The sequence below is a fragment of the Trachurus trachurus genome (assembly GCF_905171665.1).
Source record: "Trachurus trachurus genome assembly, chromosome: 13".
Lineage (NCBI taxonomy): Eukaryota > Metazoa > Chordata > Actinopteri > Carangiformes > Carangidae > Trachurus > Trachurus trachurus.
In genome coordinates, this window is record NC_139892.1 from 9,465,690 (window position 1) to 9,492,823 (window position 27,134).

The 27,134-nt window shown below is 41.7% G+C and overlaps 1 protein-coding gene across 1 annotated transcript in view; it reads left to right on the top strand.

Annotated features, from left to right (window-relative positions):
* The window catches only part of igsf11 (immunoglobulin superfamily member 11), a 116,078-nt gene that overhangs the window by 15,248 nt on the left and 73,696 nt on the right, over positions 1-27,134 (top strand). Inside the window, exon 2 of the mRNA XM_083985850.1 lies at positions 22,589-22,618. Coding sequence (XP_083841976.1) covers positions 22,589-22,618 — 30 coding nt within the window. The remainder of the gene's footprint in view (positions 1-22,588; positions 22,619-27,134) is intronic.

A 27,134-nucleotide genomic window follows, 5' to 3' on the forward strand; every position in this document is an offset into this window, starting at 1 on the left:
CTGCTTCCTCTTCTCTCCTTCAAAATTCAGGCCCAACTTCACTTCCTCTCTTCCCTCGACATTCCTCCGTCTACTTTTTGTTTTTCTACCTGCCCCTTTTCTCCCCTCTGCATCACTTAGTTGTGCATTTTCAACCTCGTTCAGTGGCTTTCTTGTCCGCTCTCCATATAGGCTACCTCTCTTTCACACACTCTACATTTTTTCTCTCTCTCTCTCTCTCTCTCTCTCTCTGCTTCTGTTCCTCCGTCCTCCCACACACTCTTGCCGAGTCGACACACAAACGACTTCCCAGGGATGAGGATGAGACTGAAAAGTGGCCGCCCGGTTGTTCTGCCCTTGCAGACGACGAACGAGCATGTCAGAGCTGATGCATGTGAACAGCCAGGAAGAATGGCGCCTTATTAAGGCACACAGTGGAAAAAGAGAGAGATGGAGAAACGGAGAGAGACAGAGAGAAAGAAAGAGAGAGAGAGAAAGAGCCCATCTGTGCATTGTTACAGCAGACTTAACGTTGTGAACAGGAGGGGGCACAGGTGGGACTTCGTGCGACACAGTTCATGTGTGAATGTATGCACACATTTTCACAGACAGTACAGTAGCTTTGCAATAAAGACACACAAAAGCTCAGTTGCATATTCATGAAAACAATTGTGGACATGTTCACGCACGCAGACACACACACCTGAGGCCCAAAAGAACTTCATACAGAATTTCCCACAGTTTCCATATTAAATGTCTGTTCATGTCTGTTTGGGCTGTTGGTCTTTGACCTCTTTGAGAGTATTGAGTGTTTGGTGGGTAAGGTCACATTCATAAGGTCAATGAGCCACAGCTGGGGATAGAGCTATGTATGTGTATCACATAAACATTTCAGCAAATGCTCTCATACAGATACTGTAGGTTGCCAGACTTTTTTTCTGCATCAATACATATCTGTAAATCACTTGTCAATCACTGTGCTCTACTTTGAGGAAAAATCACTTTGCTATCACTTTGTATAGACCTTTTCAGAGAGTATAAACAAAGACAGGTGTGGCTCATTAGAAAACGCTCTGGTACACTAAATGGAATGGAGCCTTAATTAGTATCCTTGGTAACACCTGTATTTGTTTATACTCTCTGAAAGGGTCTATATCGCAAGCAACTCAATCGTATTTTTCATGCTGCATTCACATGAAATTGGGCAGACGGCAGACAGACGACAGCCGCTGCACGTAACGGCTTCATTATGAATTTTACATGAATTATTTTGCATATTGCCACCATCATTGTTTCACATCTATCCCAGTGGACAATTGTGGTATTGCAAAAAAAAAAAAAAAATCTCTTGCTCATTCTCCCAGTTCGACCATCATTGGAAAAGCCATGTCTGCAAACCTGTGTACAAGAAACCTTGCACTGAATAAAAAGGTGGTTATCACTCTTTCTATTCTTAACATTTAATCCGTGGAGTTTTACTTTTGTAAAACTCTCTCAGAGTGCAGAAAAATGTAGTTTTATTTTCATAGTGTCATCACAAAGCCTGTGGGCTCAGGAGTATGTGGACGAGGCCGTGGAGTTTACTCAAGGACATTTACTTTCCCCTGTTCTAAAACTCAGAAAGAGCATGGTAACATTATATTTTCACACTAATAGGAAATACTAAATGTGATATCAGCTGCATTTTTTAATAGGACCTAATTTAATGTGACCTTGCAAGAGGAGACTTAACAACTTTATATGTGTAGATGTGTGGAGGACTCAAACTCATCTCTGCTTCTCTCCTCTTTGGGTGTTTTTATTTCTGTTTTCTCTTATTTCCCCCCCCTCTGAAACTTTTAATGATGACTCGATGACTTGATGAACCATTGGTCACTAAAACTTGTTGCCATCATGCTCTGAACCGTAATGGTTGAGTAAAGGAGAGAAAGATGAGCGCTTAGTGCGACCGGCCTCTCGTGGCGGTGTTAGTCTAACAATATGAGGGGCATGGATATCAGGGGGCACCATATGCTGCTGTGCCCCTTCAACCCTTAATCCATGCCTCTACTGTCTTATCTGGTTGGCCTCCCTGACAGCCTGGAGACTGCTGGTGGGGGCTGGGGGAGCGCTGTCCACTGCACCGCACACTGCTTTGTGTTTGTAATGTGCTCAATATGCAAATCCGCCCAGTCCCAGATAGTTTGCCAGAATATGAGAGGCTAAATTCACCGTCGCACTTGCAAAAAAAACACACATGTAAAGTCATGGGTGGACCTACAGTACTACCCACCCACACAAAACGGACATGCACACACAAAGATCACCCCAAACCTCCCACACGCATTAATATTGCAGGGATATTGCACAGATTTAACTGATAATGCCAAATAGTAGTATTGTCACAGGCCCCACTGACACACTGTGTGTGTGCGTGTCCTATTTGTACACTATCCTACACAAAGCCTTTTAAGTAGATCCCTGCTATTGCAGGAGCTTTAAATAAGCATAACACAATAATGGAACATTTGTCCGTGCACATTTGCCCCACATCGTGGCTGCAGGAACGGTGAAGGGTAAGAAAGCTTCAGAGAAACGCAGTGACACTAACTTTGTCATAACACCCTAATAGATAAGATAAATGGCTCTATATAAAAAAAAGCACTCACTTTAAACTAAACTCAGCTCATTCACAGTGGCTGCAGACAGCTAATGAGCACATTCCACATGACAATGACTTGCTTGGTGTCTATTATTACAGAGACGGCTCTTGTGAAATCACTTAAGACCATTTTGCAACACTGAAGCCGTCACCTCTTCCTGTCACCTCAAGCCAAACACTGTGTCTCATTAAATGTTGTGCGTCCGTCCACTGTCAAATCTGCTCCGAGAGGCGCAGCCCCTCTCTCCATTTGCCTACGTGTAGAAATGACTGCACTTGGTGTTGCAGACCACCCTGCAGACCTTTAACAAATTAGTTACAAAGAAAAAAGATGAGCAGCGGAGAGTGTTGATGGAAAATGAGACTGGAAACAAACCACTCGTTAATATGATAAGAGAGAGCTTTCAAAAGACAAGGTTAGATGAGAGCACTGAGACAACACCATAGATACTTAGCTGTGTCATTATTAATGGCAAAATCACTGTATAATATTTTATTGCATACTGTTTGGACTGCATGCATTTGCTCTTGCTTTCTAAGCTGAAATAAAACAGTGTAATTGTATTATCAATAAACACTTTAATGACTCTGCTTGGTATTAACATAATGAATTTCTATGCAGAATCTCTTATCACTTGTGGAGACAAAATAGAACAACATCCATTTGTATCCCCAGGTTTCTGTAATGTGGGACTCAAAGTTTATTAGTATCCAAATAAACGTTCAAAATGCTGCAAAAACCTTTTCCTATTTTTCCTCAGCTGTATTATTAATATTATTATTAACAAATTAACCTGCCTTATTGCTCATTTGTGACCGATCATCCTGTGACTTGCCTATTCCTCCTCCTCTGATGAGCAGCGGCTGCTGATCCGTGCAGCTTGCTTTGCTAAGAGGTGATTTGTGAATATGGAACAATGTGTAAACTATTGAGCCAAGGCCCAAATCATCTGCTAAGACGGGCTTTGCTACAGATTATGTCTGTCATTTGGTCTGTGACCCTGGCTTATAGATTATAGATAGCTTTGGCTTTATTTGATCAGTTCAGTGAAACATGAGCAAGACCTCGCGTGCAAACACACACACGTCTGCTCACACAGAGGTTAGACATATGTGATGCCTATACCGACTCACTCTCAACTCCAGGTTTGTTACAGAACAGTGAGTTAAGGCCAATCAAGTCAGGCTTAGCCATTTACCCAGCATGCAGTGCCACTGAAAATACATTAAAGGGATAGTTCACCCAAAATTCAAATTTCACTCATTATCTACTCACCCTCATGTCGACTAAGGGCTGGGAGAAGTTTCAGAGTCCTCCGTACCTTCTCTGAGTTACGGGGGGGTCCATGCAGCAGTATTTGTCCATATAATGGTTGTGAATGGTGCTCACTTTTCTTCGTCCAAAAAGACACACCAAAAAACATCCAAATACCTCCATGCTGCTCGTCTGTAATGTCCCTCTTGAATTGAAGCCCCGATCATGAGAAATTGTTCTGAAAAAAAAAAAAAAAAATGCCAGTAAAAAAATTAAATAAGTCTATATTTTAAGCTTGTTTGTAGCGGAAGCTCCCAGTGTCTCAGTTCACTGCTCTTCCTGTGTCAGTGCACTGACCGGCGGAACAATTTCTCATGTCGGCACTAGTAGATAATGAGTGAAATTTGAATTTTGGGTGAACTATCCCTTTAAACTAAAGAAAATATCAACACACATGCTGCAAATAGGACACAATACCGTATACGTCTTTACAGGGACACAAACATAGGATGGACTCAGGCTAAGCTAACAGCACATTTTTGCAATAACATCTGAATCATGTGATATTGACTTTAAGTTTATCTTAAGATCATTTTCCAACAGCTGACTGCTTGTCCTCATAACTTGAAAATTCAGAATAGAAGAATCTGAAGCGGGTCTGTCACTTTTTTGGTGTTCCCTGCATACATCCTTAGTGTTGTGTTGTGTATTTGCAGTTTGTTCTTGTTAGGTTGATGTCGGTATTTGCAGCTCATGTGGTCTCAATTTGGTGATGAATGTGTTTTCTGAAGTTGTTAATGTCAATTTGCATGTGTTTTCTTAAGTTGCGATGTGTTGAGCTCTCAAAAGATTTAAATAAGTTACAATAATTTGCCTGTCTACATTTCTGCAGCTGGGTGGCCCTTAACAGGAAAGACTTCACTGTCAGTGATAAATTGAGATTTTGGAAGTGTTTTGTAACGGCCACTGCCAGAGGAGCTCAGGCTCGTATAGGGAGTAAGGAAATCACAGAGCTTGACCATTCAAGACTTTATATGCTATTGATAATGTCAGGACAAACAAAAAGACAAACACACACTTCAAGCGGAAATGTTCAACTCACACAGATAGCGCAAGACAAGCAGGATGCAGAAAACATACAGGCGGCTCGGGACTGAGCTCCATAAAGATGGATTCTATGTTAATACTCCTTAAATTAAAGCAAAAGAAGAGAGCGTGTCTGTTCCATGATAACGGATTGGATCTGAAGATTTCTACAGGTTCATCCTCCCGGGGGGATGGCAGCTCTAAAGATACGTGTCGCTCGGCGGGGAATGCTCTGCTGCTTCATAATTTCTTGCTGATTGTTGGTTACAGTCTGCCAACCAGCACCCTGTAGTCTGGAAGGCGTGACAGGGTGCATGTGGGATGGTGAGATCAGATAAATATGATTGTTTGAGCATGTTTACTATTTATATGCTCGCGGTCGCTATTTGAAATCAGATTTGGTGCGAACCAGGAAAGGGAAGTCAAAATGTTTGCAGTGTGATCAAATCTTTTGATTTGATTTAATATTCTTGAAGCAGCATTTTATATGAATCAACTTTTTAAATATACTATATACATATATAGAGTACTGGTACTGGTACTTTGGTTGCATGGAGCCTCTGACAGAGGATGTAACTTTGTGGCATAGCAAAATATAAATATTTAGAATCGCTTGCAAACCTAAGATAAAGCAAAAATGATGTGTATCACGTCCCCAACACATAAAATAATAGAAAATAACAATGGGCCGAGGATAGCACCTAGAGGTACACCCAAGTTCCCTTGTGAGAATATTCAGACCTACGTGAGATATGTTGAGGTGAATACGTTTAAAGAGCAAAGTCTGAGTAAAATGTCAAGAGAGATTCTTAATCACGTTCATGTGAATTAATGAATCAAATAATTAAGATACTTTTCTATCCAATAAGGTGCAAAAAATAAACAGAAAATCAAAAGCTAGGATTAAAAATGGTTTTCCAAAGAGAAATTATTCCAGGGGTGGTGCTGTGCTTTTGTCACGCTGCTGTTAGAAATGGAGCCTCCTGTGGTTAAAGTGGTTTTCGTCAACAGCTCCCAAATACATAAACACACACAGAAACATACATACCTGCATGCATGCAAAGTTGTACACATCCAATGTGCATAATGTCTAACAATCCAATTAGCTTCTATCTAGTCAATTGGGGTAATTAACCAGAGACCGTTAAGTCATTTTCTCCCCATGCACTATCACAACTGTAATTATGGCAAAGCAACAATGATGTGCAATTACAGTTCATTGTTGTCGCTGCTGAGTGATGCACTGTCAGTAAAGATGGTTGTAAGAGTCGCCGAAATGATGGAGGACCGCTCTGTATAATATTGATATAGATAGAAAGTGCAGGATGGAGAAAAGGCTAGAAGAGAGCAAGACTCAAAGGGACCTGTGTCTAACTCTTCATAAACATATCTCATAATCAATGGCAGAATATCAAGTGATCCATCTTCTCTGGCCTGTAAACGCTTGACATTTTCCCTTTATTAAAGCTCTGAGATGAAACGCAGGGTTTTAACGATGACATGTGATGATCAATGACTCCATTGTACTCTGCTGGAGGGTGCTTTATTAACACGGGGGCATTGTACCGCTCCAGAACGATCTTCTCCATGTTTAGAGGTTGATTTCCCCATTGGAATTTGGGTCTGTGCGACGGCCCGGGTTGAATATGTGGCTCTACCTCTTTTGTGCATTGTAATTAAGCAGAAAAGGCTGCGTAATGCTTCAGGAGTGGGAGTGGGATAGAGACACACACATAGAGAGAGAGAGAGATGGAGACGGATGTATCTAGTCTTTATTACTGTACCACTGTGTGATGAGATACATGGAGATGTGTATTTGAGCACAATGGAGAAAATGCTCTTTGTTAAGTCGGGGTAATGTAGAATAGGAAGGCCAGTTGAGACTGCCATCAGTGTCCTTGCACGGCCACACGAGACTCTGCTTGCCATTGTTGTAATAAAATACTGCTCAGATAAAAGCTCATGAATACAGGTTGCGTGGCAGAGCTGAAGCAGCCACTGTGTAACGGATTACCCCGCTGCCACACACAGCGGGGAGAGAGAAAAAATGACTCCAATTTTAATTAATCCTTGTTTAAATTAGGATGAAAAATTAATACTGCGAATTGGCTGTGCAGATGAGATGAGGCGTATATGATACAGCGTCCCCATAGAGAGTTATCAAGGCATCACAGACGCTGAGAGGGTGGGGGTGGCTGGCGTTAAGAGCTAAACTCTCAAGGAACGTGAGTGGGAGAATAACTGGAGGCCAGTTGACTGTAGATGGAGAGGTGAAAGTGCAGCGGAGAGAGCAAATCAGCTGCACAGGCAGATTCCACACCTGGTTTCACGGTTAGTTTGAGGCTGTGTCCACACTGCAGCGCTTTCCTTTTTTAAAATGCATCTCTTTTGCAACGTTTTTTTTTTTGGCCTCTGGTCCACACAACTCTGGAGTTTTCAAACAATGAAAACAGAGACTGTAGAGACTCCAGGGTGGTGCTGAAATCTGGACGGGTGAAAACGGAAACCTTTGAAAACAGTGACTTGGACCTCCACAATGGCTTTCTGATGGGGTTTGCTCAGCCTTGACTACAAGAGGTGAAAGCAACATGGACTATAAGATTAAAGTATTGTTGTATTTAGCAATTGTTGTTGAGTTAAGTTCAACATTTTTGGTTTGGGTTACCCTTGCTGTCCCTCAGTATTTTTGTGGCCAAAGTAGCAGAGGTCTCCATCAGGGGGTCCGTGACCCCTAGAGGCTCCGCGAGCTACTGCAGGGGGGGGTCGCCAAATTTTGGGTTCTTTAGACAATTTTCTCAAAAATGTTTAGTTTCCACAATTATGTTCAAAATAAAAATGTCAAGAACAACCTTTGTGCGTGATTATCATGCAATCGACAGACACTGATGATATTTGCATTGGTCTGTTATTATATGGCAGAGGCACTGCCCCCTACTCACTGTTCCTGTACATGTTTAAAATAAAAAAACATTAATATGAACCTATTTGAATAGCTTAGTATTGAATGCACAATAACAAGGTGTTTATAGCACTGGGCCCAGTTTATTATAAAACACAGCATTACACCTTATACAGTAGAGGGTCCCTGCTCCATCTCTCCATCAGTTTGGGGGTCCTTGGCCTGTTGAAGACCCCTGATCTATAATGAGGATCAGTTTAGTTTGAAAATGCCGTTTATGAAAAACTATAGTAGTGTGGATGTACCCTGAGCTTCAGGCAGGACTGGTGCAGGTGAAGAGGGCAGGACGGTGCAGGGGGTGGAGTGGACTGGTTTCTGGTCGTCAGACTGGAACCCTGTCTCCTTCTAATTAAGTTTACATACAACTAATTTGTTTTGCCAGTTGTGGTTTGAGGGAAATGTAATTGCTCCCAGAGAACAAATTGAGACCTTGTGTGCAGAACTCATAGGCAGGTGGTCTGTGTGGATGGATGGTGGGTGTAGGTATAGGAAATGCAGCACAGCATGTTTTTCATAACAATATTTCAATGAGACCGTCATCGTTAACTAAACGTAACTCACTTATCCATCCGTCCAGGCAGCAGTCAGCCTTCCTGCCAAACCTTGACCAAGCTCTAATTATGATCCTCCTCTCTCAAACTGTGTTTTTTTTAGTCTACTGTAAGCCTATAACCAAACTTGAAGTGTATTGTTGTCATCACATCATAAAACAGTTTCATTTTTTCAGCTTGAAGAATCAGACAAATGATGAGACTGCATAGTGTGGAAACAAATGTTTAGTTTGTGCAAAATTATGTTAATCAGGCCTATGTCAACTGCAAATAATGCTGTTGCACATGAGTAGTTAAAAAAAATAATGATTTTAGAGCACGGATGCAGAAAAAGAGATGGGATGAAATTGTGGTGAGTTCAGGTACAGGAAGGAAAACCTGAAAGAGTTTGGAACAAGATGAAGAGCAAAGAGTAGGCCTGAAAGTTGAGAGTAAACATGGCTGATATGAAGATGTCATACACTTTTGATTAGCTATTTAATTTGTACCTTAGATTTTTTTTCCTCCTCTCCTCCCCTTCCCTACAGTAATACATTTAAACACTTGTTTGCTTCATGCCATCCCTCTATCTTCCGCTCTCTGTTCAGAGGGGCAGATTTCTCGACATCTCCAAACGCTCGATTTCCCCCTCTTTTCATTTCCTTTCTTCTCAGCTTGGGGGAGATGTGAATGAGGACAAAAAAAATCTGAATTTTTACAGTTCATTTGCACTGCATTTTCTCTCCCTAGCCTGGTGTAGACTCAGGTGGGCATGAGTATATTAATAGCTTCTCTCGTTCGTGACGTCAGCTGAAATCACACATGTGCCTCTTAACACTCAGATGGTGTTTTATGTTAGTTAGACACATCACTCTCAGTGGTAATTTAGTCAGCGCTGTAAAGCCCTTGTCGGTGAAAAACAGAAAAGAAAATGTCATTTTTCTTTTTCTGCCTCTCAGCCACAATGATGTCTTTCATTTTCAGTCCTTTTCCATCTTGTTTCCCCCCCTCTCTCTCCAGTTGTACCTCTCCTGCTCTCTGCTGCACTCCTGACACTCTCTCTCTTCTCTAAATCATAATGTGGTTGTCAAACACTATTTCATTCCCCCTCTTTTTCTCCATTTCTCTGCATGTGTCTATGTGAGTAATAGCTCTCTCTGTCTGTCTCTCTCTCTCTGTTGAAAAAGGCCTGTGTATACTCTGTCTGAAATCTTTGTGGGGTCCTAAATGCTAAATGCCAGTCTGTCTCTGCCAGGCGCCCGCTTAGCGCCGGTCTCCCTGGTGATGAGACCAATGATCAGGCCGTTCTGCACCAGACACTGAGGGGTTTGTGATTGGGGCGTGTGTGTCTGTGTCTGTGTGTGTGTGTGTGTGTTTCTGTCAGCGTGCAGAAGATTTGTATGCATGCATGTGTGTGTTTTGCGTCTATCTGTGTTAAAAAATGTGTCTACTGTATATAAAAAGGAGGAGAAAGCGGGGCAGTACGAGGGTGAGACGCGGGTTCACTGGCTCATTATCGCGTGAATGCATTATGTTTCCTGTCAACACGCCTCTGCCCAAAACAAGGGGGTCCCTGTTCTCTCTGCCAGGGCTTGAGCGCCGCAGCGGCCAGGCCCCAACGTGGTGCAGTTCTGCGCTGGCACAATTCACCAGGAGTTTAGCTCCACAGACACTGCTGCTGGCCTCGTCCCGATTCAGTCCATCTGCACTGGCATCTCAGCAGCAGATGAGGAATCAGTCTGTGGGAATGAGATGACTCCATTCAGAGACACTTAATGGCTGATTAAGGGCTTGTAAAAGAGTGGATTTAGATACTTAATAATGTAATCCTGATTTATATGTATCAAATGTACAGTATGTGTCTGTTCAAGATGCTCTTTTTTTAATGTAAACATACTTGAGCTGCAGTAGTCTGGGGCGAGACACTACAGACAAAAACACAGTTTTTTCATGCACTGATCAATTTTGAGATTTTGGGCTATTTTTCTTCCTTAACGTGTATTTTCTCAGAAAGGTCAAAAGAAATGGTAGAAAATCCACATTAAGGTGGTTATTTTACTTCATTTTGTCTCTTTTGTTGGTAGATTTCTCCTAAATTCGCCAAAAGTTAACAGCTACTGTGACATACTGTGCTGTGCTTGTTATCTGACCCAGGTCATGTCAGGTATCATTGTAAAGCTTTTTCTCTCCCGAACAATTATGTAGGCTCCAATAATTGTAATTTACTTTGTATCTGCAACCAATCATAAAAGTACGATTTACATTAACAGTCTATGGAATTTTACAGTACAGGTCTTTAAAGGCCGTTTTCTCAAAATGAGTTTTTCCTCAGACTCTGGGCCCGAAATCCCCACTTCAGCAGCACTTACTGACACCAAACCTTCCAGTTTTATTCCTGAAGGTTTTTACAGAGGGAATTGTTGATATATCATTCAAAGCCTGATTTATACAACATTTTATTCCTAAAAACATGGCAAAATTTGATTTTTTAGGGCTGGTGACAGCATTTTCTCATTTACAGAGTGATAAAAAGAGATATCCAAAATCCCCTCTGTAAAAACTTCTGACTCTAATATGTCAACAAAATAAAACAAGAATTTTGAAAGTGGCTTTATCCATTTTTCAGATTTTGGTTCTGGAAATGTATGCAAAATAGCGCATATTTCATCAGATATTGCCTCATTTACATATTTAAACATAACATTTGACAAAACTTGTAATACAAAAAATATTTGTCTATAATGTAAGTGATAAACTTTGGAAGTTTCATGGTGATATCTGTTATTTATAATTTTTTACCCTATTCACCTGTAGTGTCTCCCTTTAAACAGCAGCTCCAGCAGGTCCTTAAAGCAACCGCACAAAAGCAAACAAACTACTGAATATAATGATTACTGATAAGATAATAATGACCAATTCTCAGAGGATGCTTGCAGAAGATGGAACCATTGAGCGAGTCGATGCGCCATAGAGCTCCAGCAAGGTTGGCAGGTGTCTGAGCTCTCCGTCTGTCATGTCTGTGCATGTGCACGGCAGCCAGGTGCGACAGCCAAGAGGCAGTGAGAAGCCCACCATCAGTGTGTTTTCATGGGGTCCTTGATTTCAAACGTTGTCCACATTCAAGGTTTCTGTGCTGTATCAGTGGATTTGAACAAGGATTCTGCGTTTATGTCAATGGGACGAGGAATAATACAAACAATACAACCCCTCCAGCACAACAAAACATTACAACTGTCAAGTTAGATCAAGACCTCAAAACCAAAACCGAATGATTCTAACCTCTATGAATTATTATTTGAGGACTGTCATATTAACCATCGTCTTGTGTCAGCTTTCTGCTACCATCTACGGTGTTCGGGTCAGTTGACCTGTGTTTTAAATCAGTTGTAAAATACACTAAAACGTTTTTTTTTTTTCATCCAATGTGTTTTTCTTCTCTTGGTTACATCATTAGGCTTCCTTATCCATGAAAAGGTTGGTTTTGCACTTATGAATACAGGTTTGACTCTAATTATTGTTCTTCTTATCGTTATAACCGTGTAAAAATTGACCCTAACACCACAAATATCATAAGTGAAAAAAAATGTTTTTGTTTTATTTTGTTTAAATAGAGATTCCTGACAAAGTCAAAAAGCCTTGATGCTATAAACAAATCTATGTGATACTTTATGCATTTAAAATCTGAAAACGGGTCATTGGTGACCGGAACACAAGAGGAAGGTTAAACAATATCTAAAACAGCTTTACAGGCATCCTAAAAGAAATTCTGACTTAATTGTCCCCAAAATAAATGACCCTTTCATGGTGTTATGACCATAAAAAATAGCCAAGGTGACTCTAATTTCCTTAATCAATTCCCAAGATCATAAACAGCCAATAGGAGGACTCTCCCTATGATCAAACCTATGCTCTGAGGAGAACAATGGAGCAAATGCCCCTTGGCATAATCATCATTGGTTCACTGATGCTCAACAACAGGCTACCTACATCGGTGCTGGGTCTCTAGCTGCTGCCGGGGTATTGATTAGGTCGACAGAGACTAATTCTTTGATATACATGCGTCGCCTAAGAGGTCGGTGTTATGGTCCGAGGCCTCACATCTCACTGGGACCAATTTAAAGGTCTGAAAAGCTGAGATTCCTAATGGCGTTACAAAGCTGTATGTATGTAGGTATTACAGCACATCTGTAGATATCTGTGTGTGAGTGTGTAGATGGAGGTTTTGTATGCAGATGTGTTCATGCATGTGCAACACAAAGTGCTTGTGCAAGCAACATTGAGACGGTCTGACTTGCATGTGAGAGATTGCATGCATGCAGGCTCTAACACACCTCTAATGTATAAATGGGAAGATGAATAACGCCTATGCAGCCGGTGTGAACGAGCACATTCTAGACAGATGCAGTTACCCAGAAAATGGCTCCACTGTGGGATAAGGCCTCATGCATTATGAAGACTGCTACTGATTGTCTGTGGTTTGAACTCAGGTGGAGGTGAACTGAGTATATGAAGTGGGCTTTTAGGCGCTAATGCCCTCCAGGAAAGGCATAAATCAGAAGAAATAAAACACAAAATGAGCTCAGAGCCAGGAGTTTTTATCTATCTTTTAATATTTAGATACAGCAATAAGATTTTTCAAATGGAGAGTCTATTTTTAAAGACTTGAACACAGGTTTGCTACAGTATCTTCCACAATACAACTTTAGGAAGTCTATTCCAAGTCACGACAATAAAGGTTCAACAATGGGTTGCATATTTTAAGGAAATTGAGTTCTGTTCATTTATCCTCTGAGATGAAGACCACCGTCTTTTTATAGAAGTTTTATTGAATCAGATTTAGTGTTTTTATTGCTTGGTGTGGAAATCTGACTCTAGCCAACAGAAACAAACAGACTAAGGAGCTTCGTTAAAATGGTGAATAAGATTCAAGTCTAGTTTAGTGATCATTGACTCGATACTGGATAACCTCTGGCAGGACTTTCATGTATTTGTGTTGTAAATGTCTGTGGATTGTGTTCTATGTACAGACTGCAAATGGACAGTACAATATCTTATCAGCTGTTGAACTCTTAGGGCAAAAAGGTTTATACTTAAGAGAGAAATCAAATGTTTAATTACAAGTAGATGTTTCCTGTTATTTTTCAGTCCAGCCTCTTTACAAATGGATCAACAGTGAATCGTGTGAGACTTTTAAACACCCACTTCTGGTTTCTGACGTGCTATGAAGTCTGACTGTGAGGGAATAGAAAATAATCGGACTCCCTCCACTTCCAAATTGACTGTAAAATGACCTTATGATAAAAGCGTGTTTCAAATCTGTAAATTGGCTCCAACAGTCTCATTCTGTAACGTGTCTGTGCCAGACTGAGCCACTCTAATGGTTCCTATTTCCTTCACACTTTATGCAATTAAAACATGACTTGTGATTAAAGGACAGCAGTCTGCTTGGTACTATGTGCAGCATGTGTGAATATGGAAAGATGGAAAGACAATTTGTGTGTGTGTGTGCGCGCATGTGAGGTTAGCAACACTGGCAAGTGTTTCTGTAGCACTACTTTTTATTATCTCAGCCTATTATCTTTGCTTTACTGTGTGTTGGCGTGCACATGTGTGCACGCAGCTTTATTATCTTGGCTTATTGGACGTCCACACGGAGAGTTCTGAGTTCACACACCGGGTTAATTGACCTCTGGAGACGTCTCTCTCCTCAGCGATAATGAATGTCTGGATTATATGATTATTCTGCGTTTGCTTTGGATGTGGGTTTTGTAAAGGCTCACAGTTCTGAGGTGACTCATTAACTTTTAAACGAGATATTTGAACGTACTGTTTCTCATGCTTTAAATTGTTTCCTTGATGTCTGAATCAAAATAATGTGAAACGCCAAATGGATTTTGGATTAACTAGAAGACGCTATTAACTCAAGTTGATTGGAGGTTGTGGAATTTACACAGCACTTTAAGGTGGGTACTGCAAAGAATACAGAAAGTAGAGCTGGGTGATGTGGCCTAAAAGCAAACTACAGAAGACAGGCTTATATATGCTGTATACAAGCACCATATTTTCTATATATGAAACCTCATCTGTAATGTCTTTCCACTGGGATCTGTTCCTCTCATACAGGATACCATGAAAAAATGACTCTGGTTTTTAGAGTAGTTGGGCAGTAGAGCTGCCCCTGTCTTTCTATTTGTGTTTAAAACAGACAGTGTTTTTTAGAATAGAAAAATCTGACAAATCATTTCCAGGAAACAGAGGGGGCGCTGTCTTTTTTGGCGGGAGTGGGGGTGATTTCCTCACTTTTATTGATGTTCCACCCATATCTGAAGAGAACTCTTACTACGAACTAGACTTGTAGTCAAGACCGCCTGAACTGAGACCAAGACACTACCAGGATCAGAGAGTACCAAGACCAAGACCAACACCAAGACAGACCAAGTCAAGTTGAGCTCAAGACCGAGACCGAGAACGAGACAAAAAAACCAACTAGTTACACCATATTTTGCTATTCCGCATGAGTTGTAGAACACGAGAGGATGAGTGCCAACGCGTCTGTGTCACAAAATGCATGTAATTGGTACCATTTGAAGGGGGCGCATAAATAATGATATCCAAAAGTAAAGCATGCCTGCCTGGATATTGTAGGCTACAAATCCCTTCGAGACCGTTCTGCCAGTCCGAGACATTGCGAGACCGAGAGACATGAGACCGAGACAAGACCGAGACCAAACACTGTCGAGACCGAGACAAGACCAAGACCACAAAAAAGACCGGTCTCAAGAACTACAAATCTACTATGAACTACTGAAGTTCAGAGAAGCAGTGATGGCTCCTTACCATAATTACTGTACCGTAAAATTAGGTCCTAAAGTATAAATTCCAATTATTCAATTAAAAAAATGAATCAGTCCAGCTTTAACTGAAATAGTAACTCATATGGCACCAACGACACATTTCAAATCATCACAGATCACATGAAATGAATGTTGACAGAAATAGACCGATGGGCCGACCACATGCTTCATAATCGTCAGGTAATCATTTTCTTCCAAAATGGATATCCGGTGTTTTGGAACAGAAGACTTCATTTGTTTTATTCACATGCAAATACATTTTTCATAAGCAATATTAAAAGGTCTGATCATCAATGATTAATAGTCTTTGTGCTGTAATGTAGGTTAGGGCCCAGGAGGCCAGCGAGCTGGAACGTAAAACAAACAAATCATTCTCCATAAAGGAAAACATCTTTTAACACCCTCCTCGCTGCAGCCTGCATCGTAATGACCTGCATTCCCCATAACAAAGAGAACCGGCGATGGAGGATGATCAATGTGGTAAAGTCATGCAGGGGTTTTGTTATTTGTGTTCAGATTTGTCTGAGGCACTTTCAAGGACAGTGTGTCTGTTTTTTTGATCCTTAATACTCTCACACATGAGCGAGCAGCACACACGCTCGCTCGGGGGGCGTACGCACCTATACACAATCAAAGAAACGAGCTAATGAAGCCTTTTCGAAAACAAACAACTTGATTAGGACTCAGGAGGGGAGAGAGAATCAGGTGTGAACACCGTGGGTCAGGAAATCATGTGTGAACGTATGCCAAGGATGTGTTTTTAAAGATGCAGTTTGTATTGTTTTAGGAAGCGCGCCTCCTCCTCGGGGAGTTTGTTATTATGGGTGTGTTATATGGCCAGCGCTGCTACTGTACCTGGTGAGCGTCTTCTGGCAGAGCACACTAACAGGAGAGCTGAGTGTAGGTTTATGTTCTTTATTCTCTTGAAGCTGCTTCTTTAGTGTCCGCTGAGCTGTCTTCATCATCATGTGTCCTTTGTAGCACTGTCCAACAGAAAAGAAACCACTGTTCTGAATGGTCGTGTCTTCTTCTCTTGCAATACTTAAAGCAGAAGTAAGTGGTCCGGTCGTTTTCGCTAATGCTGCGTTCCAGGCAGGCTTTTGAAATCATAAATTACAGCTTCAAGTCACAACTTACGACTTTGTAGCGTTCCAGGCAACCACTCGTGTTTTTCCGACCTGTTTTACCGGTGAAAGTCACTATAACGGCCACTCGTAACTTCCGACCGGTGAACTCGTACCAGATCGAACTGGTACGACTTCACGGTCGGAAAAATACGAGTTTCCTTGAACGCACCATAACAGTCCTCGTCCCTACGTCACCACATTCACGGCGTCCCTTGGCTGCACACACAGCGCTGCATGCCGTTCTCTCTCCTCATTGGATAAAAACTGTAGGATACGATAAATGTTTTCTCCTCGACTCAGAGCAGAGCAGAGGGACTGACAGACCCGTGTTTCAGACCAAACACTCTATGTAAGTGATTGCTGTCGGAAGATATAACTATTTAAGACTTATATTAACACAAATATATCACTTACTTCTGCTTTAAAGGGACATTGTGTAACTTCTCCTGTTATCTATTCATGAAAATCGATTATTTTGTTCAAAAGTCTGTTTTTCATTCATCAATAATCACCCCCATCAACACACTGAAGTGTTCCGGTCAGCTCTGAATTAGCCGTTCATATCACTCATATGTTTCTACGTTCAGTGGCGTCTACAGTCAGTTACACTGATGCTGCATTCACCTGCAGTCGGGCAGACGGCCGTCGCTAACAAACCAGATGTCATTTTAGTCACAGAAGTTGAGAGAAAGCCGGTAAAACGTGGGTCAGGTAAACAATACGACATCGCCATGACAACATATTGTCAGGTGTATTGTTTTGCCTCGTGCTGACGGAACACTTGTTTACATAGAGGCTTGTTGTGGCTGTCGTCCGTCTGCCGTCTGCCCAATTTCACGTGAATGCAGCATGAAAAATACGATTGAGTTGCTTGCGATATAGAACCGCAACGCTAGATGGGAGTAATTCCTACACACATTCCTACCTTTTTAAAACCAAAAAAGTTGTTTCCATTTCACTTTTGTGAAATATTGCTTTAAAAATCACCTCACACAAGCTTTTTGTAACTTTTTTTGCAACGTTTATGAGTTGCACATTTAACTAATGTGATTCCATTCCTGTTTCAAATTGTGCATTAACCAGATTAATGGAAACGTGGCTGGTATAATAATTGGATATAACGCTGGTTACTACAAGCAAATCTACACCTTCACACTTTGATTCAGTGTGGCATACTTTGCCTTTACCAACACACACAAACAGTCTGTTGCAATATTATCCTCAAATTCTTCTCTCCACTGCTGAAATAGTGTATCCCCATGTGAAGGGAGGGAGGGATGAGGAATGAAGAACCCCAGGTTTATGCCACAGAGAAGTGAGAACTAAAAGCATGTAGGAAAATTAGCAAAAGACACGAGACCTTTGTGCATATAAATGGATGTTTTCTCAGTCTCAACTGGATGTATGATATGACGCATGTAAGAAAACATTATTACCATCTGTAACAGCAGGGTTGGTATTGTTTTCACCTTGCGTGTATGTTAACACCTTCTGTGGCGGAAACTGCTACTGAGGTGGTTTTGCGTAATGTGACAGGTGTTAAATTAGTCTGTGAGCAGATATTGTCTCAGTGTTAGCATCGCGACCCTGTAAGATACGACCATGAAATGTTACAGGTGTGTAATTGACGTCGGAACATCAGTGTGTCATGTCTGGTGTGATCCCAACACAAGATGGTCTCTATTTATGCATCATTTATTGAATAGGGATGAATCTGTGCGGTTACAAATATCCTCCTCCTAGCAGGAGTGATGTGCTTAAATGGTTTCACTCATATTTGGCTCCGAACACTGAACCTTTAGCTGCATTTAAATATGTAATAACTGATTTCTGGAGGGCACCATTCAAGTTGATATATGGTGAACTTAACCAGCAAAGAGTTTCTCATTAACACATCAAGCAGCAGATATGGAGCTTCATTAGCATTTATTTGGAGCTGTGTTAAATCCAATATAAAAGCCACCTGCTGTGTTGAAAACAGCCGTACAAGTGAATCAAATACCAAAAAAAACCCAAATCAATGAGACGGATGCTAAAACCAACCACCATAGAGAACCATAGAGCTAAAGGGATAATGATCTGCGGGTTTGGCACCAGCAACAGCCCCTCTACCACATGTATGTTAGCTGCTGTTAGAATAAAAATATTGATTTTAGTTTCTCTAAAACCATGGTTATAAACAGCCATGTGCAGCCACTGTCAAAACCATTTATTCTGGATTCAGGCTCCATCTGCTCTGGGCTCTCTCTCAGCTACCACACCTCCCCCTGACTCAGTTTCTTGCTCTCCAACTTTCTGTAAATTTAATACGTCTTATTCCGCGTAGTATTCCCACGGACGCGTCTCGGAGTCCGAAAGGAAGCTGCCAAGCAACTGCAGATGAGCAATTATTAACACGGGTAAACACAGAGGCAGATGTTTTGAACCGAGAACAGAGACACATAGATTAACACAAACTGTGAGAGAAAGAAAAAAGGGCAGAGACAGTCGCACAAGAGAATTAACCGAGAGATTTGTGATCCGTGTCCATCAATAGGTTTTTTTTTTTTTGTACCTTTTTTTTTTATTTTTTTTACTTGTGGTGAGAGACGGGGTTTACTGCTGGGGGTGGCTTGGTCTCCATGGAAACTGACATTCCCTTGAAGGTACTTGGCAGCCGCTGCCAATTGTTGAGCCTGGGTAATGGTTCGAAATTCTCCGTAAAGTGCCTCAGAGGTTGAGATTAAATTCAACCTGCTCGGCGGAGACTCACGCAGTGACTAATCACACCGTTTTTACTCAGATGGAAAGAGAGAGCAGACGGGGACATATGTCACTTTTTTTTTTCTCTTTTTTGTTCTTAGTTACAGGTCACTCTCTAGAATATCACTTTTAATTCACAATTTTTTGCCACTGATTGCTTTTATATTCCTGGCAGGCAGTTATTAAAGCATGCACTTTGATTCAGTCGTGTGCTGCTGTTCCATCAAAGCCATTATACATGTGCATCATTCCTATTCAGCAAGGCAGCAGCATTTTCTTAAAGGGATAGTTCACCCAAAATTCAAATTTCACTCATTATCTACTCACCCTCATGTCAACTAAGAGCTGTGAGAATTTTCAGAGTCCTCCGTTCCTTCTCTGAGTTACGGGGAGAAATTGTTCCGAAAAAAAAAAAAAAGTCTATATTTTAAGCTTGTTTGTAGCAGAAGCTCCCAGTGTCTCAGTTCACCGCTCCTCCTGTGTCAGACCGGCGGAACAATTTCTCATGTCGGGGCTTCAATACAAGAGGGACATTACAGACGAGCAGTATGGAGGTATTTGGATGTTTTCTGGTGTGTCTTTTTGGACGAAGAAAAGTGGTATCCATTCACAACCATTATATGGACAAATACTGCTGCGTGGACCCCCCCGTAACTCTGAGAAGGCACGAAGGACTCTGAAAATTCTCACAGCTCTTTGTCGACATGAGGGTGAGTAGATGATGAGAGAAATTTGAATTTTGGGTGAACTATCCCTTTAATATCAGAAACATTAACCGTTAAAATAACAGCATGTGTTCAACCTGTTTTTCTCCATTAGACCGACACACACATACACACACACACATACCCCGCCTCCCTCGTCACCCACGAGCCTTTGCTCCAAGCTGGCAGACTGATCTAAAGAATAAAAGTGGTCAGGCACCGCCGGCTAACAACTGATGAAATGATTGCCCCTCTGTAAGTGCCGCCGGAGACTTTAGCCGCACATGGCAGGTAGTCTGAGAACCTGATGCTGATGAGGCCTGTGGACGTCAGCAGCATGTGAACGGGATCAACCAGGCGGAGTGTCAGCCTCACACCTTTTCTGCCCGTGCCACCAGCTCAGGCAGAAAATATGAAGGAATATTACTGAGTCTGAGTGCTTGTTTTTTTTTTTTCACCACTGAACGCATCATCGAGGACCTTTGGTTGTCTCGGAATCGAATTCATGGCTTTACATAAAGGAGGATGAGGCCTTTTGTCTCGGGTTGTTTGGCTTATACTGCACCTTCACACATGAAGGTGGAGGTAATAATAGGATTCTCCGTTCAGCAAGTGCACGGCTGTATGTTTCCAATGTGACAAGCACTCAGCTCTGCAAAATGTTATTTGTACTGGCGACATGAAACGACAATATTGAGACATTTCTCAAGCAAAATAGGCTCCATAAAGAGAAACGCACTGCTGGTTGTGTATGAAACCCAGTGGTAGAGATGAGATCTGGACTCTGTGATATTATGACTCTATGTGGTAGAGCTATGTCTTCTTGTGAATGTACCAACCCAGACATGAACTTGCACATGAACACAGACATAGAACAAGCTTATTTGTATGCCACAGCGGGCCCCGTTGTTTCCAGGGCTCCTGGAGCCTGGGTGGTCAAGCCTGAGAGAATCAAAGGTTTTTTTTTTTTTAAAGCAAAGGACACATCGTAACTGCCAGTGTTTCCTCTTTTCACGACGCTGTGAATGGAACTACAGTGCGGGACAAAGAAGCAGTGTTTTTGCTAGGAAAAGAAAAGAGTGACAGAAAATGGAAAAAGTATATGAAAAACTAGTTTATTTACTGCTCTTAAGGCTTCGCAGAGTGCAGAGTCTCCAGACAGCACTGTAATCTAGGAAAAGTAAAGAGACAGACGTTCACAAAAAATAAACTAAATGTGTATTTTTCTTCCACTTGAGAAGCCATTTCAAGTGGTTGCATGTGAGCAAAAAAAAAAAAGAAGGGAAAAAAAAAAGCTTTTAACACTGATGGTAACATTCAAAGCGCTGTCAGCGAAGGTAAAGATCCCCCAACACTCACTGCAGCTTAGCAAAATGTCACTGATCAATCTGTAGCCAGAGCTGGACCATCCCACTGAGCAGATCCTGTTATCAGACAGCAGATGTAGCAGGCATCTGTTAGCACATGTACCATTCACAACGAGGCAACAGTTTTTTTTTTTTCCCATCCAGAGACTCTAGCTGGTTGGTTCCAGTGCATCGGCTTCAGACTGGAAACCAGTAATTGAGGGCAGACAGAGTGGTTTGGGGAATTTGCGGGGAAAATGTCATATTTGGGGGAATTTACTCCTGGCAGTGTTTTTGTAGGCACTGTTTGGCACATGGAAGCGAAATAAAAGATTTATCACAATTCCCAGTGAATACATTATTCATGATGTATAAAATGAGGATGCAAATGTCTGCAGCCAGCGAGCATTATACCAAACCTCTTATGAAATTAATCACATTTTGCACTGTAACAATTCAGCGTGCCCGGTCTTAAACACTGTAACATCGCATGCTGCCACCACTGCTGGTGCATTGCATTGGTTTTAAATAGGCTGATTGCTGCTGATTGCAATGACGGCGGCGTAGTGAAGATGATATTTGGCACCCTGTCAGATGCAAGTCAATGGAGCCGCCATCTGATTTTATGTTTCCTGGCAGAGGAAGATGGAAAGGGGAAGGAAAAAAAATGGATGATGTGCTGATGATGATGATGATGATGATGGAAAGACCTTTTTTGCATAAACGTTCAGAAGACAAGGTGATGATGCAAAGCTTTGGTGCTGCTTTGCAATCTGAGTATTACATGTGTGCGTGTAGGCTTGTCAGGTCAGAGAGGCTCTTTTCATATGTGTCTGACGTGCACACATGGCTAAACCACCCGCCACATGTGGGTGATGACTTTTTTTTTTTTTTGTGGCTACTGTACTGTATGCATCCATGCACAATAATTACTTCATGCTCGCTGCCAGGGAAGGATTTAATTAACTGTCCCCTGTCAGGGTAGATAATTAGTCAATAATGCACAAACACACAGACTCACTGTATTCTCTCTCTCTCTCTGTTGTCCACGCGCAGGAAAAGCCAATATGTTTGCCGTCCCAACACTAATGTCGAGACTAGCATGTTCTATCAATTACTTGCCCGTTAAAAAGTACAAGCTTTGAGTGACACGGCTCAATAGGCAATTACAGAGGAGCATTGAGAAAAAGCTGCGGACAAGAAACCGAGCGCGTTGTGCGTTCTGTTCTGTCCGCCTACAGAGACCGGCTAATGTTGATTCTTGTTCAAGTTGCTTCATCAGTGTGGTACTGTATGATCTACACAAGCCTGGCTTACGCTAACTCAGAACACAACAGTAATTATGTTTTCTTCTTTCTTTTCCAGGTTCAAGGTTTGATCTACACACAGGGAAAGGTAAAAAAAAAAAAAACTTCTTTTACTTCCTTCCAAATCTCTTAGTCTCTTAGCTCTTTCTCTACTTTCTTTTTCTCTGCAGGCGGGAGGGAGACAGGATGATTAGCTGGCATTAGACTTTATCTGCAGTTGTGTGTGTTCAGGTTGTGTGCAGATGGATATAGAGGCATTATTGGGGAGGGGGTTGGGGTTTGGTGGGAATTTGTGATCCAGTTGTTTTCGCTGCAGGTTCACACCCACAGTTACTGCAGGAGGCTGTTGTCCTAATCGCACTGATCATATAGTGAAGCTTCAAGGTGTCTCGTGGTATCAGGCATCATAATCAAATGCAAACACACAACATATAGGCCGATGAAAATCCTCCAGCACTCGTGCACCTGCTTCTGCTGCTGCAGAATTCATTCATGTTCCACTTTATGTCTCTGCATGAGTTTGATGTGAGAGATAAGATGCTAATGGCTGTTTTGGTAAATTATTACTTGTATTACTTAAGTGTTTTAAAAGGTCCCATGCTGTGTGTTTGGCAATGCGTGTTGTGAGTGTGTGTGTGTGTGTAAGGTTGTGGCTCACTCGACAGCGTGTCACCCCCGACTAGGGTTGCAAAATTCCGGGAATTTTCAATTCAATTCCATGGGAATTAACAGGCATATATGGGAATAAACTGGCCTGACAAACTAGACTATATCATTAAAATGTATAGTCTGGCAACGACCGGTAGACCTTGGCTCAATCCAGGGGGCGGGATGAAGGCTGTCTTTCAAACTGCCTCTGCACACAATAGGGTAGCGCTACGACCAATCAGAGCAAAGAGCAGGATGACGTTAGCCTGACTAGCCAATTAAAATGTATGTCGTCATCACGTTAAGCCCGCCCAACGACTCTCTAAACAGATAGAGCGCTGTGATTGGTGAACACAAACGGTGTTCGAGACTCAAAAAGTTCCTATGGCTCGTTTCTAGACCCACCTGTGGAGCAAATATATTTACTGCCGCTAGGGTGCGTCTAGATTTCTAGGCTAGGAATAAACGGGAATAAATCCGAAATTTTACCATTTGATTGGGTTCAACATCTGTTGAAATGTCATGTATTATTATATAATTATATGTATTATTTTGCATGGATGTCTGCCTATGACAAAACAAAATATTTACATTGATGTTTGGACATGATACAGTTTGTTTAAATTACCCCCCATTTCCAGTTAATACCCATAAATTCCCATAATTCCCATGGAAAGTTTCTGGAAATTTACCGGAAATTTACTGGTAATTTTCCACCCCTTTGCAACCTTAACCCCCAACTGATTTTCACACAAACACAGAAGCACATCAGCATTTAGTTTGTTTAGTTTTTGTTTCCGATGATGTTTCTCCATGGATTTTCCCTCTAGGCAGCGTTTTATTTATCACCATCATCACATTGATGGTGGACCTACAGCTCTTTTTGGTCTATTTCTGGCAGATGGAGTCTGTAACGGTTTATGTCTGTGGCCTTCCCTCTGTAGATCCCAGAGTATTTTAGTCCAGAATAATCCCCACCATCTGCTGTCTCCTCTACTACGTTTTAGCGCTCAGTATCTTTCCCTCTATCTGTCATTTTAGTTTATTTCCTGTGGCATTTCCCCTTCCTGTTTTCTCCATATTTTTTTTCCGGTGGTCCCTCCCAGGTGAAACTTTTATTGTGACGCTCCACTTCCTCTCCCGTGCGAGCCTCTCAATCTCCATCATGTTTCGTCTCGTTGCTCCGCTAAATCTCAATCTCGGCGGCGCTCCCTCTTTCTCGTGGATCTTAATTTTCTTCCTCTTTCCTCCCGTCCTCTTTTCCATGATCTCTTCATCATGACTTTCTCATGCCTCCTTTTAATATCTGCTTTTCGTCTGTCTTGTCTTAAATCTCTGGATGTCTCTACACACTCTGCTGCTCAGTGTTTCCCTCTTTTATCCCCCCCCCCAAGCAAACCACTCTCCACAAATCCTAATCTGGGCTTCATGAACACACACTACACACCCTGGTTTCCTATTTGAAAGTATTAAAAATACATCCATCAGGAATGCATGGACATACATATGTGTGCATTATTCCAGAAAATCTACTTCTCAGGTTGCATCAGCTATTTGTAAATCCAAGCCTGTGGCTGTGTGTGTGGAGGTTTTCTAACTACTACAGTAGCTTGTCATTGGGTTGCACCACTCAAACTGCAATTCTGTAGCATTATCCAATCAGAAACTATATCAACTGGGTAAACAGTTGGTGCAGCATCAGTTTATATCATCACACTGAGTAACAATAATGCCTCATCACCTACTGATAGCGACTCACTGAGGCCTCCACTCTGCCCTGGAGATGCGGCGCTGCACAGTCTGTGTATGATAACTTAATGTCTTATCAACAACAATGACCAGAGCTCTTGCCAGAAGCAACATTCATCACCACCTGCTCCTGGCATGGTAACAAATCACATTTAGCTGCAGAGAAATCTTACAAATAGTCACTTTAAAGGTACATTGTGTAACTTCTCCTGTTATCTATTCACGGAAATCGATCATTTCGTTCAAAAGTCTGTTTTTCATTAATCAGTAATCCCCCCCATCAACAAACTGAAGTGTTCCTTTCAGCTCTGAATTTGCCGTTCATATCATTCATATCTACATGGAGCGGGTAAGCTCGGTGCTGGCTGCCATGTCGTGTCTCCATGTTTTTACGTTCAGTGGCAGCGTGACGGTAGGAAACCACGGAAACTCAGCGGAGACACCGGAGCTGTCGGCTCAGGTCGAGGTGGCGTCTGTGAAAAGTCACCGCGGTAACGCAGTGAGGAGGAATGGAGCGTTACACTGATGCTGCATTCACCTGCAGTCGGGCAGACGGCCGTCGGTTACAAACCAGATGTCATTTTAGTCACAGAAGTGGAGAGAAAGCCGGTAAAACGTGGGTCAGGTAAACAATATGACATCGCCATGACAACATATTGTCACGTGTATTGTTTTGCCTCGTGCTGACGGACCACTTGTTTACATGGAGGCTTGTTTATGCCGTTACGTGCAGCTGCTGTCGTCCGTCTGCTGTCTGCCCAATTTCACATGAATGCAGCATGAAAAATACGATTGAGTTGCTTGCGATATACAACGCAACGCTAGATGGGAGTAATTCCTACACAATGTACCTTTTTAAAAGCAAAAAAGTTGTTTGTGAAATATTGCTTTAAAAAACACCTCACACAAGCTTTTTGTAACTTTTTTTTGCAACCTTTATGAGTTGTTTTTTTAAACTAATGTGTTTCCATTCCTGTTTCAAATTGTGCATTAACCAGATTAATGGAAACGTGGCTGGTATAATACCGTAATTGGATATAACGCTGTAGGTTACTACAAGCAAATCTACACCTTCACACTTTGATTCAGTGTGGCAGTACTTTGCCTTTGCTGTCGCTAGATGGGAGAAATTACAACACAATGTACCTTTAACCCTTATCAAAAATAAATAAATACATGTAAATAAGTATTCAGTAAGAAAAAATGACTTTGTATGGTCTGACTCATTTTAACATAGTATAACTCTACTCTATAGTAAATGTTTGTGTGGCATCAAGGCTAACAGCAGCTGTAACAGCTCCTGCAGTGCACTAGAAACAGAAATTGTAGAGTTGTAGATGCACACTGCTACACAATGCAAAACCTTTTTATGATACCATGATTTAGTTCATAATAGACCATAGAAATTAAACCAGGCTTTAATGGTCAGAGAGTGGCTCAGGTTTAAATTGCTTAAAGGCCCCATGGCATGAAAAATGTGATTTTGGTTATTTTTTCATGCTTGGGGAGGTCTCTGGGCCACGTATATACTGCCCCATGCATCAAACTGGTCATAAACGGAGAAACACACACCGCCCATTTGTAGGAACATTCTCTTTAAGACGAGCAGATAGCACTTCCTCCTTTCTGTGATGTCACACACAAGGTAACTCCGCCCACCGTGACCAGTTGTTTTTTTTCAATTTTTATGAATGCAGCTTAGGTTTCAGTTACTTGCCTGTGATTGGCCCGACCACATGCCACTCAAAAACAGTCAGCCAATCAGAGGAGAGGTTCTCATTCTCTCTTCTGATTGGCCAAATGACCTGTGCCTGCTAGAGCTCCAGAAAGAGGCAACAGAAAGGGGCAGTATAAACGATATTAAGCAGATCACAGGTACTCAAAACCAATGATACATCTTGTTAGGGATATCAGCAGGTAAATAAACCCAGAGAAAAGTGCACAGCATGGGGCCTTTAAGTGAGAGATTTTCACAATAAAAAACCAACACATTCTAATCCAAATGTATTTTGACACCTGAAAACATGTGCAGGAAAGACTTGACAAATGCACTGACTTGAACAGTACTACGTTTAGAGGAAAAAATGGGCTCATGAGTGAAGCCACAATGGTAAAATAAAAAATAAAAAAATCTGCCTGCTCAGATCTCATTTGAAATGTGGAAGACTCTCATCTTCCTCTACAAGCAACACTGAGGTGCCCAGGGA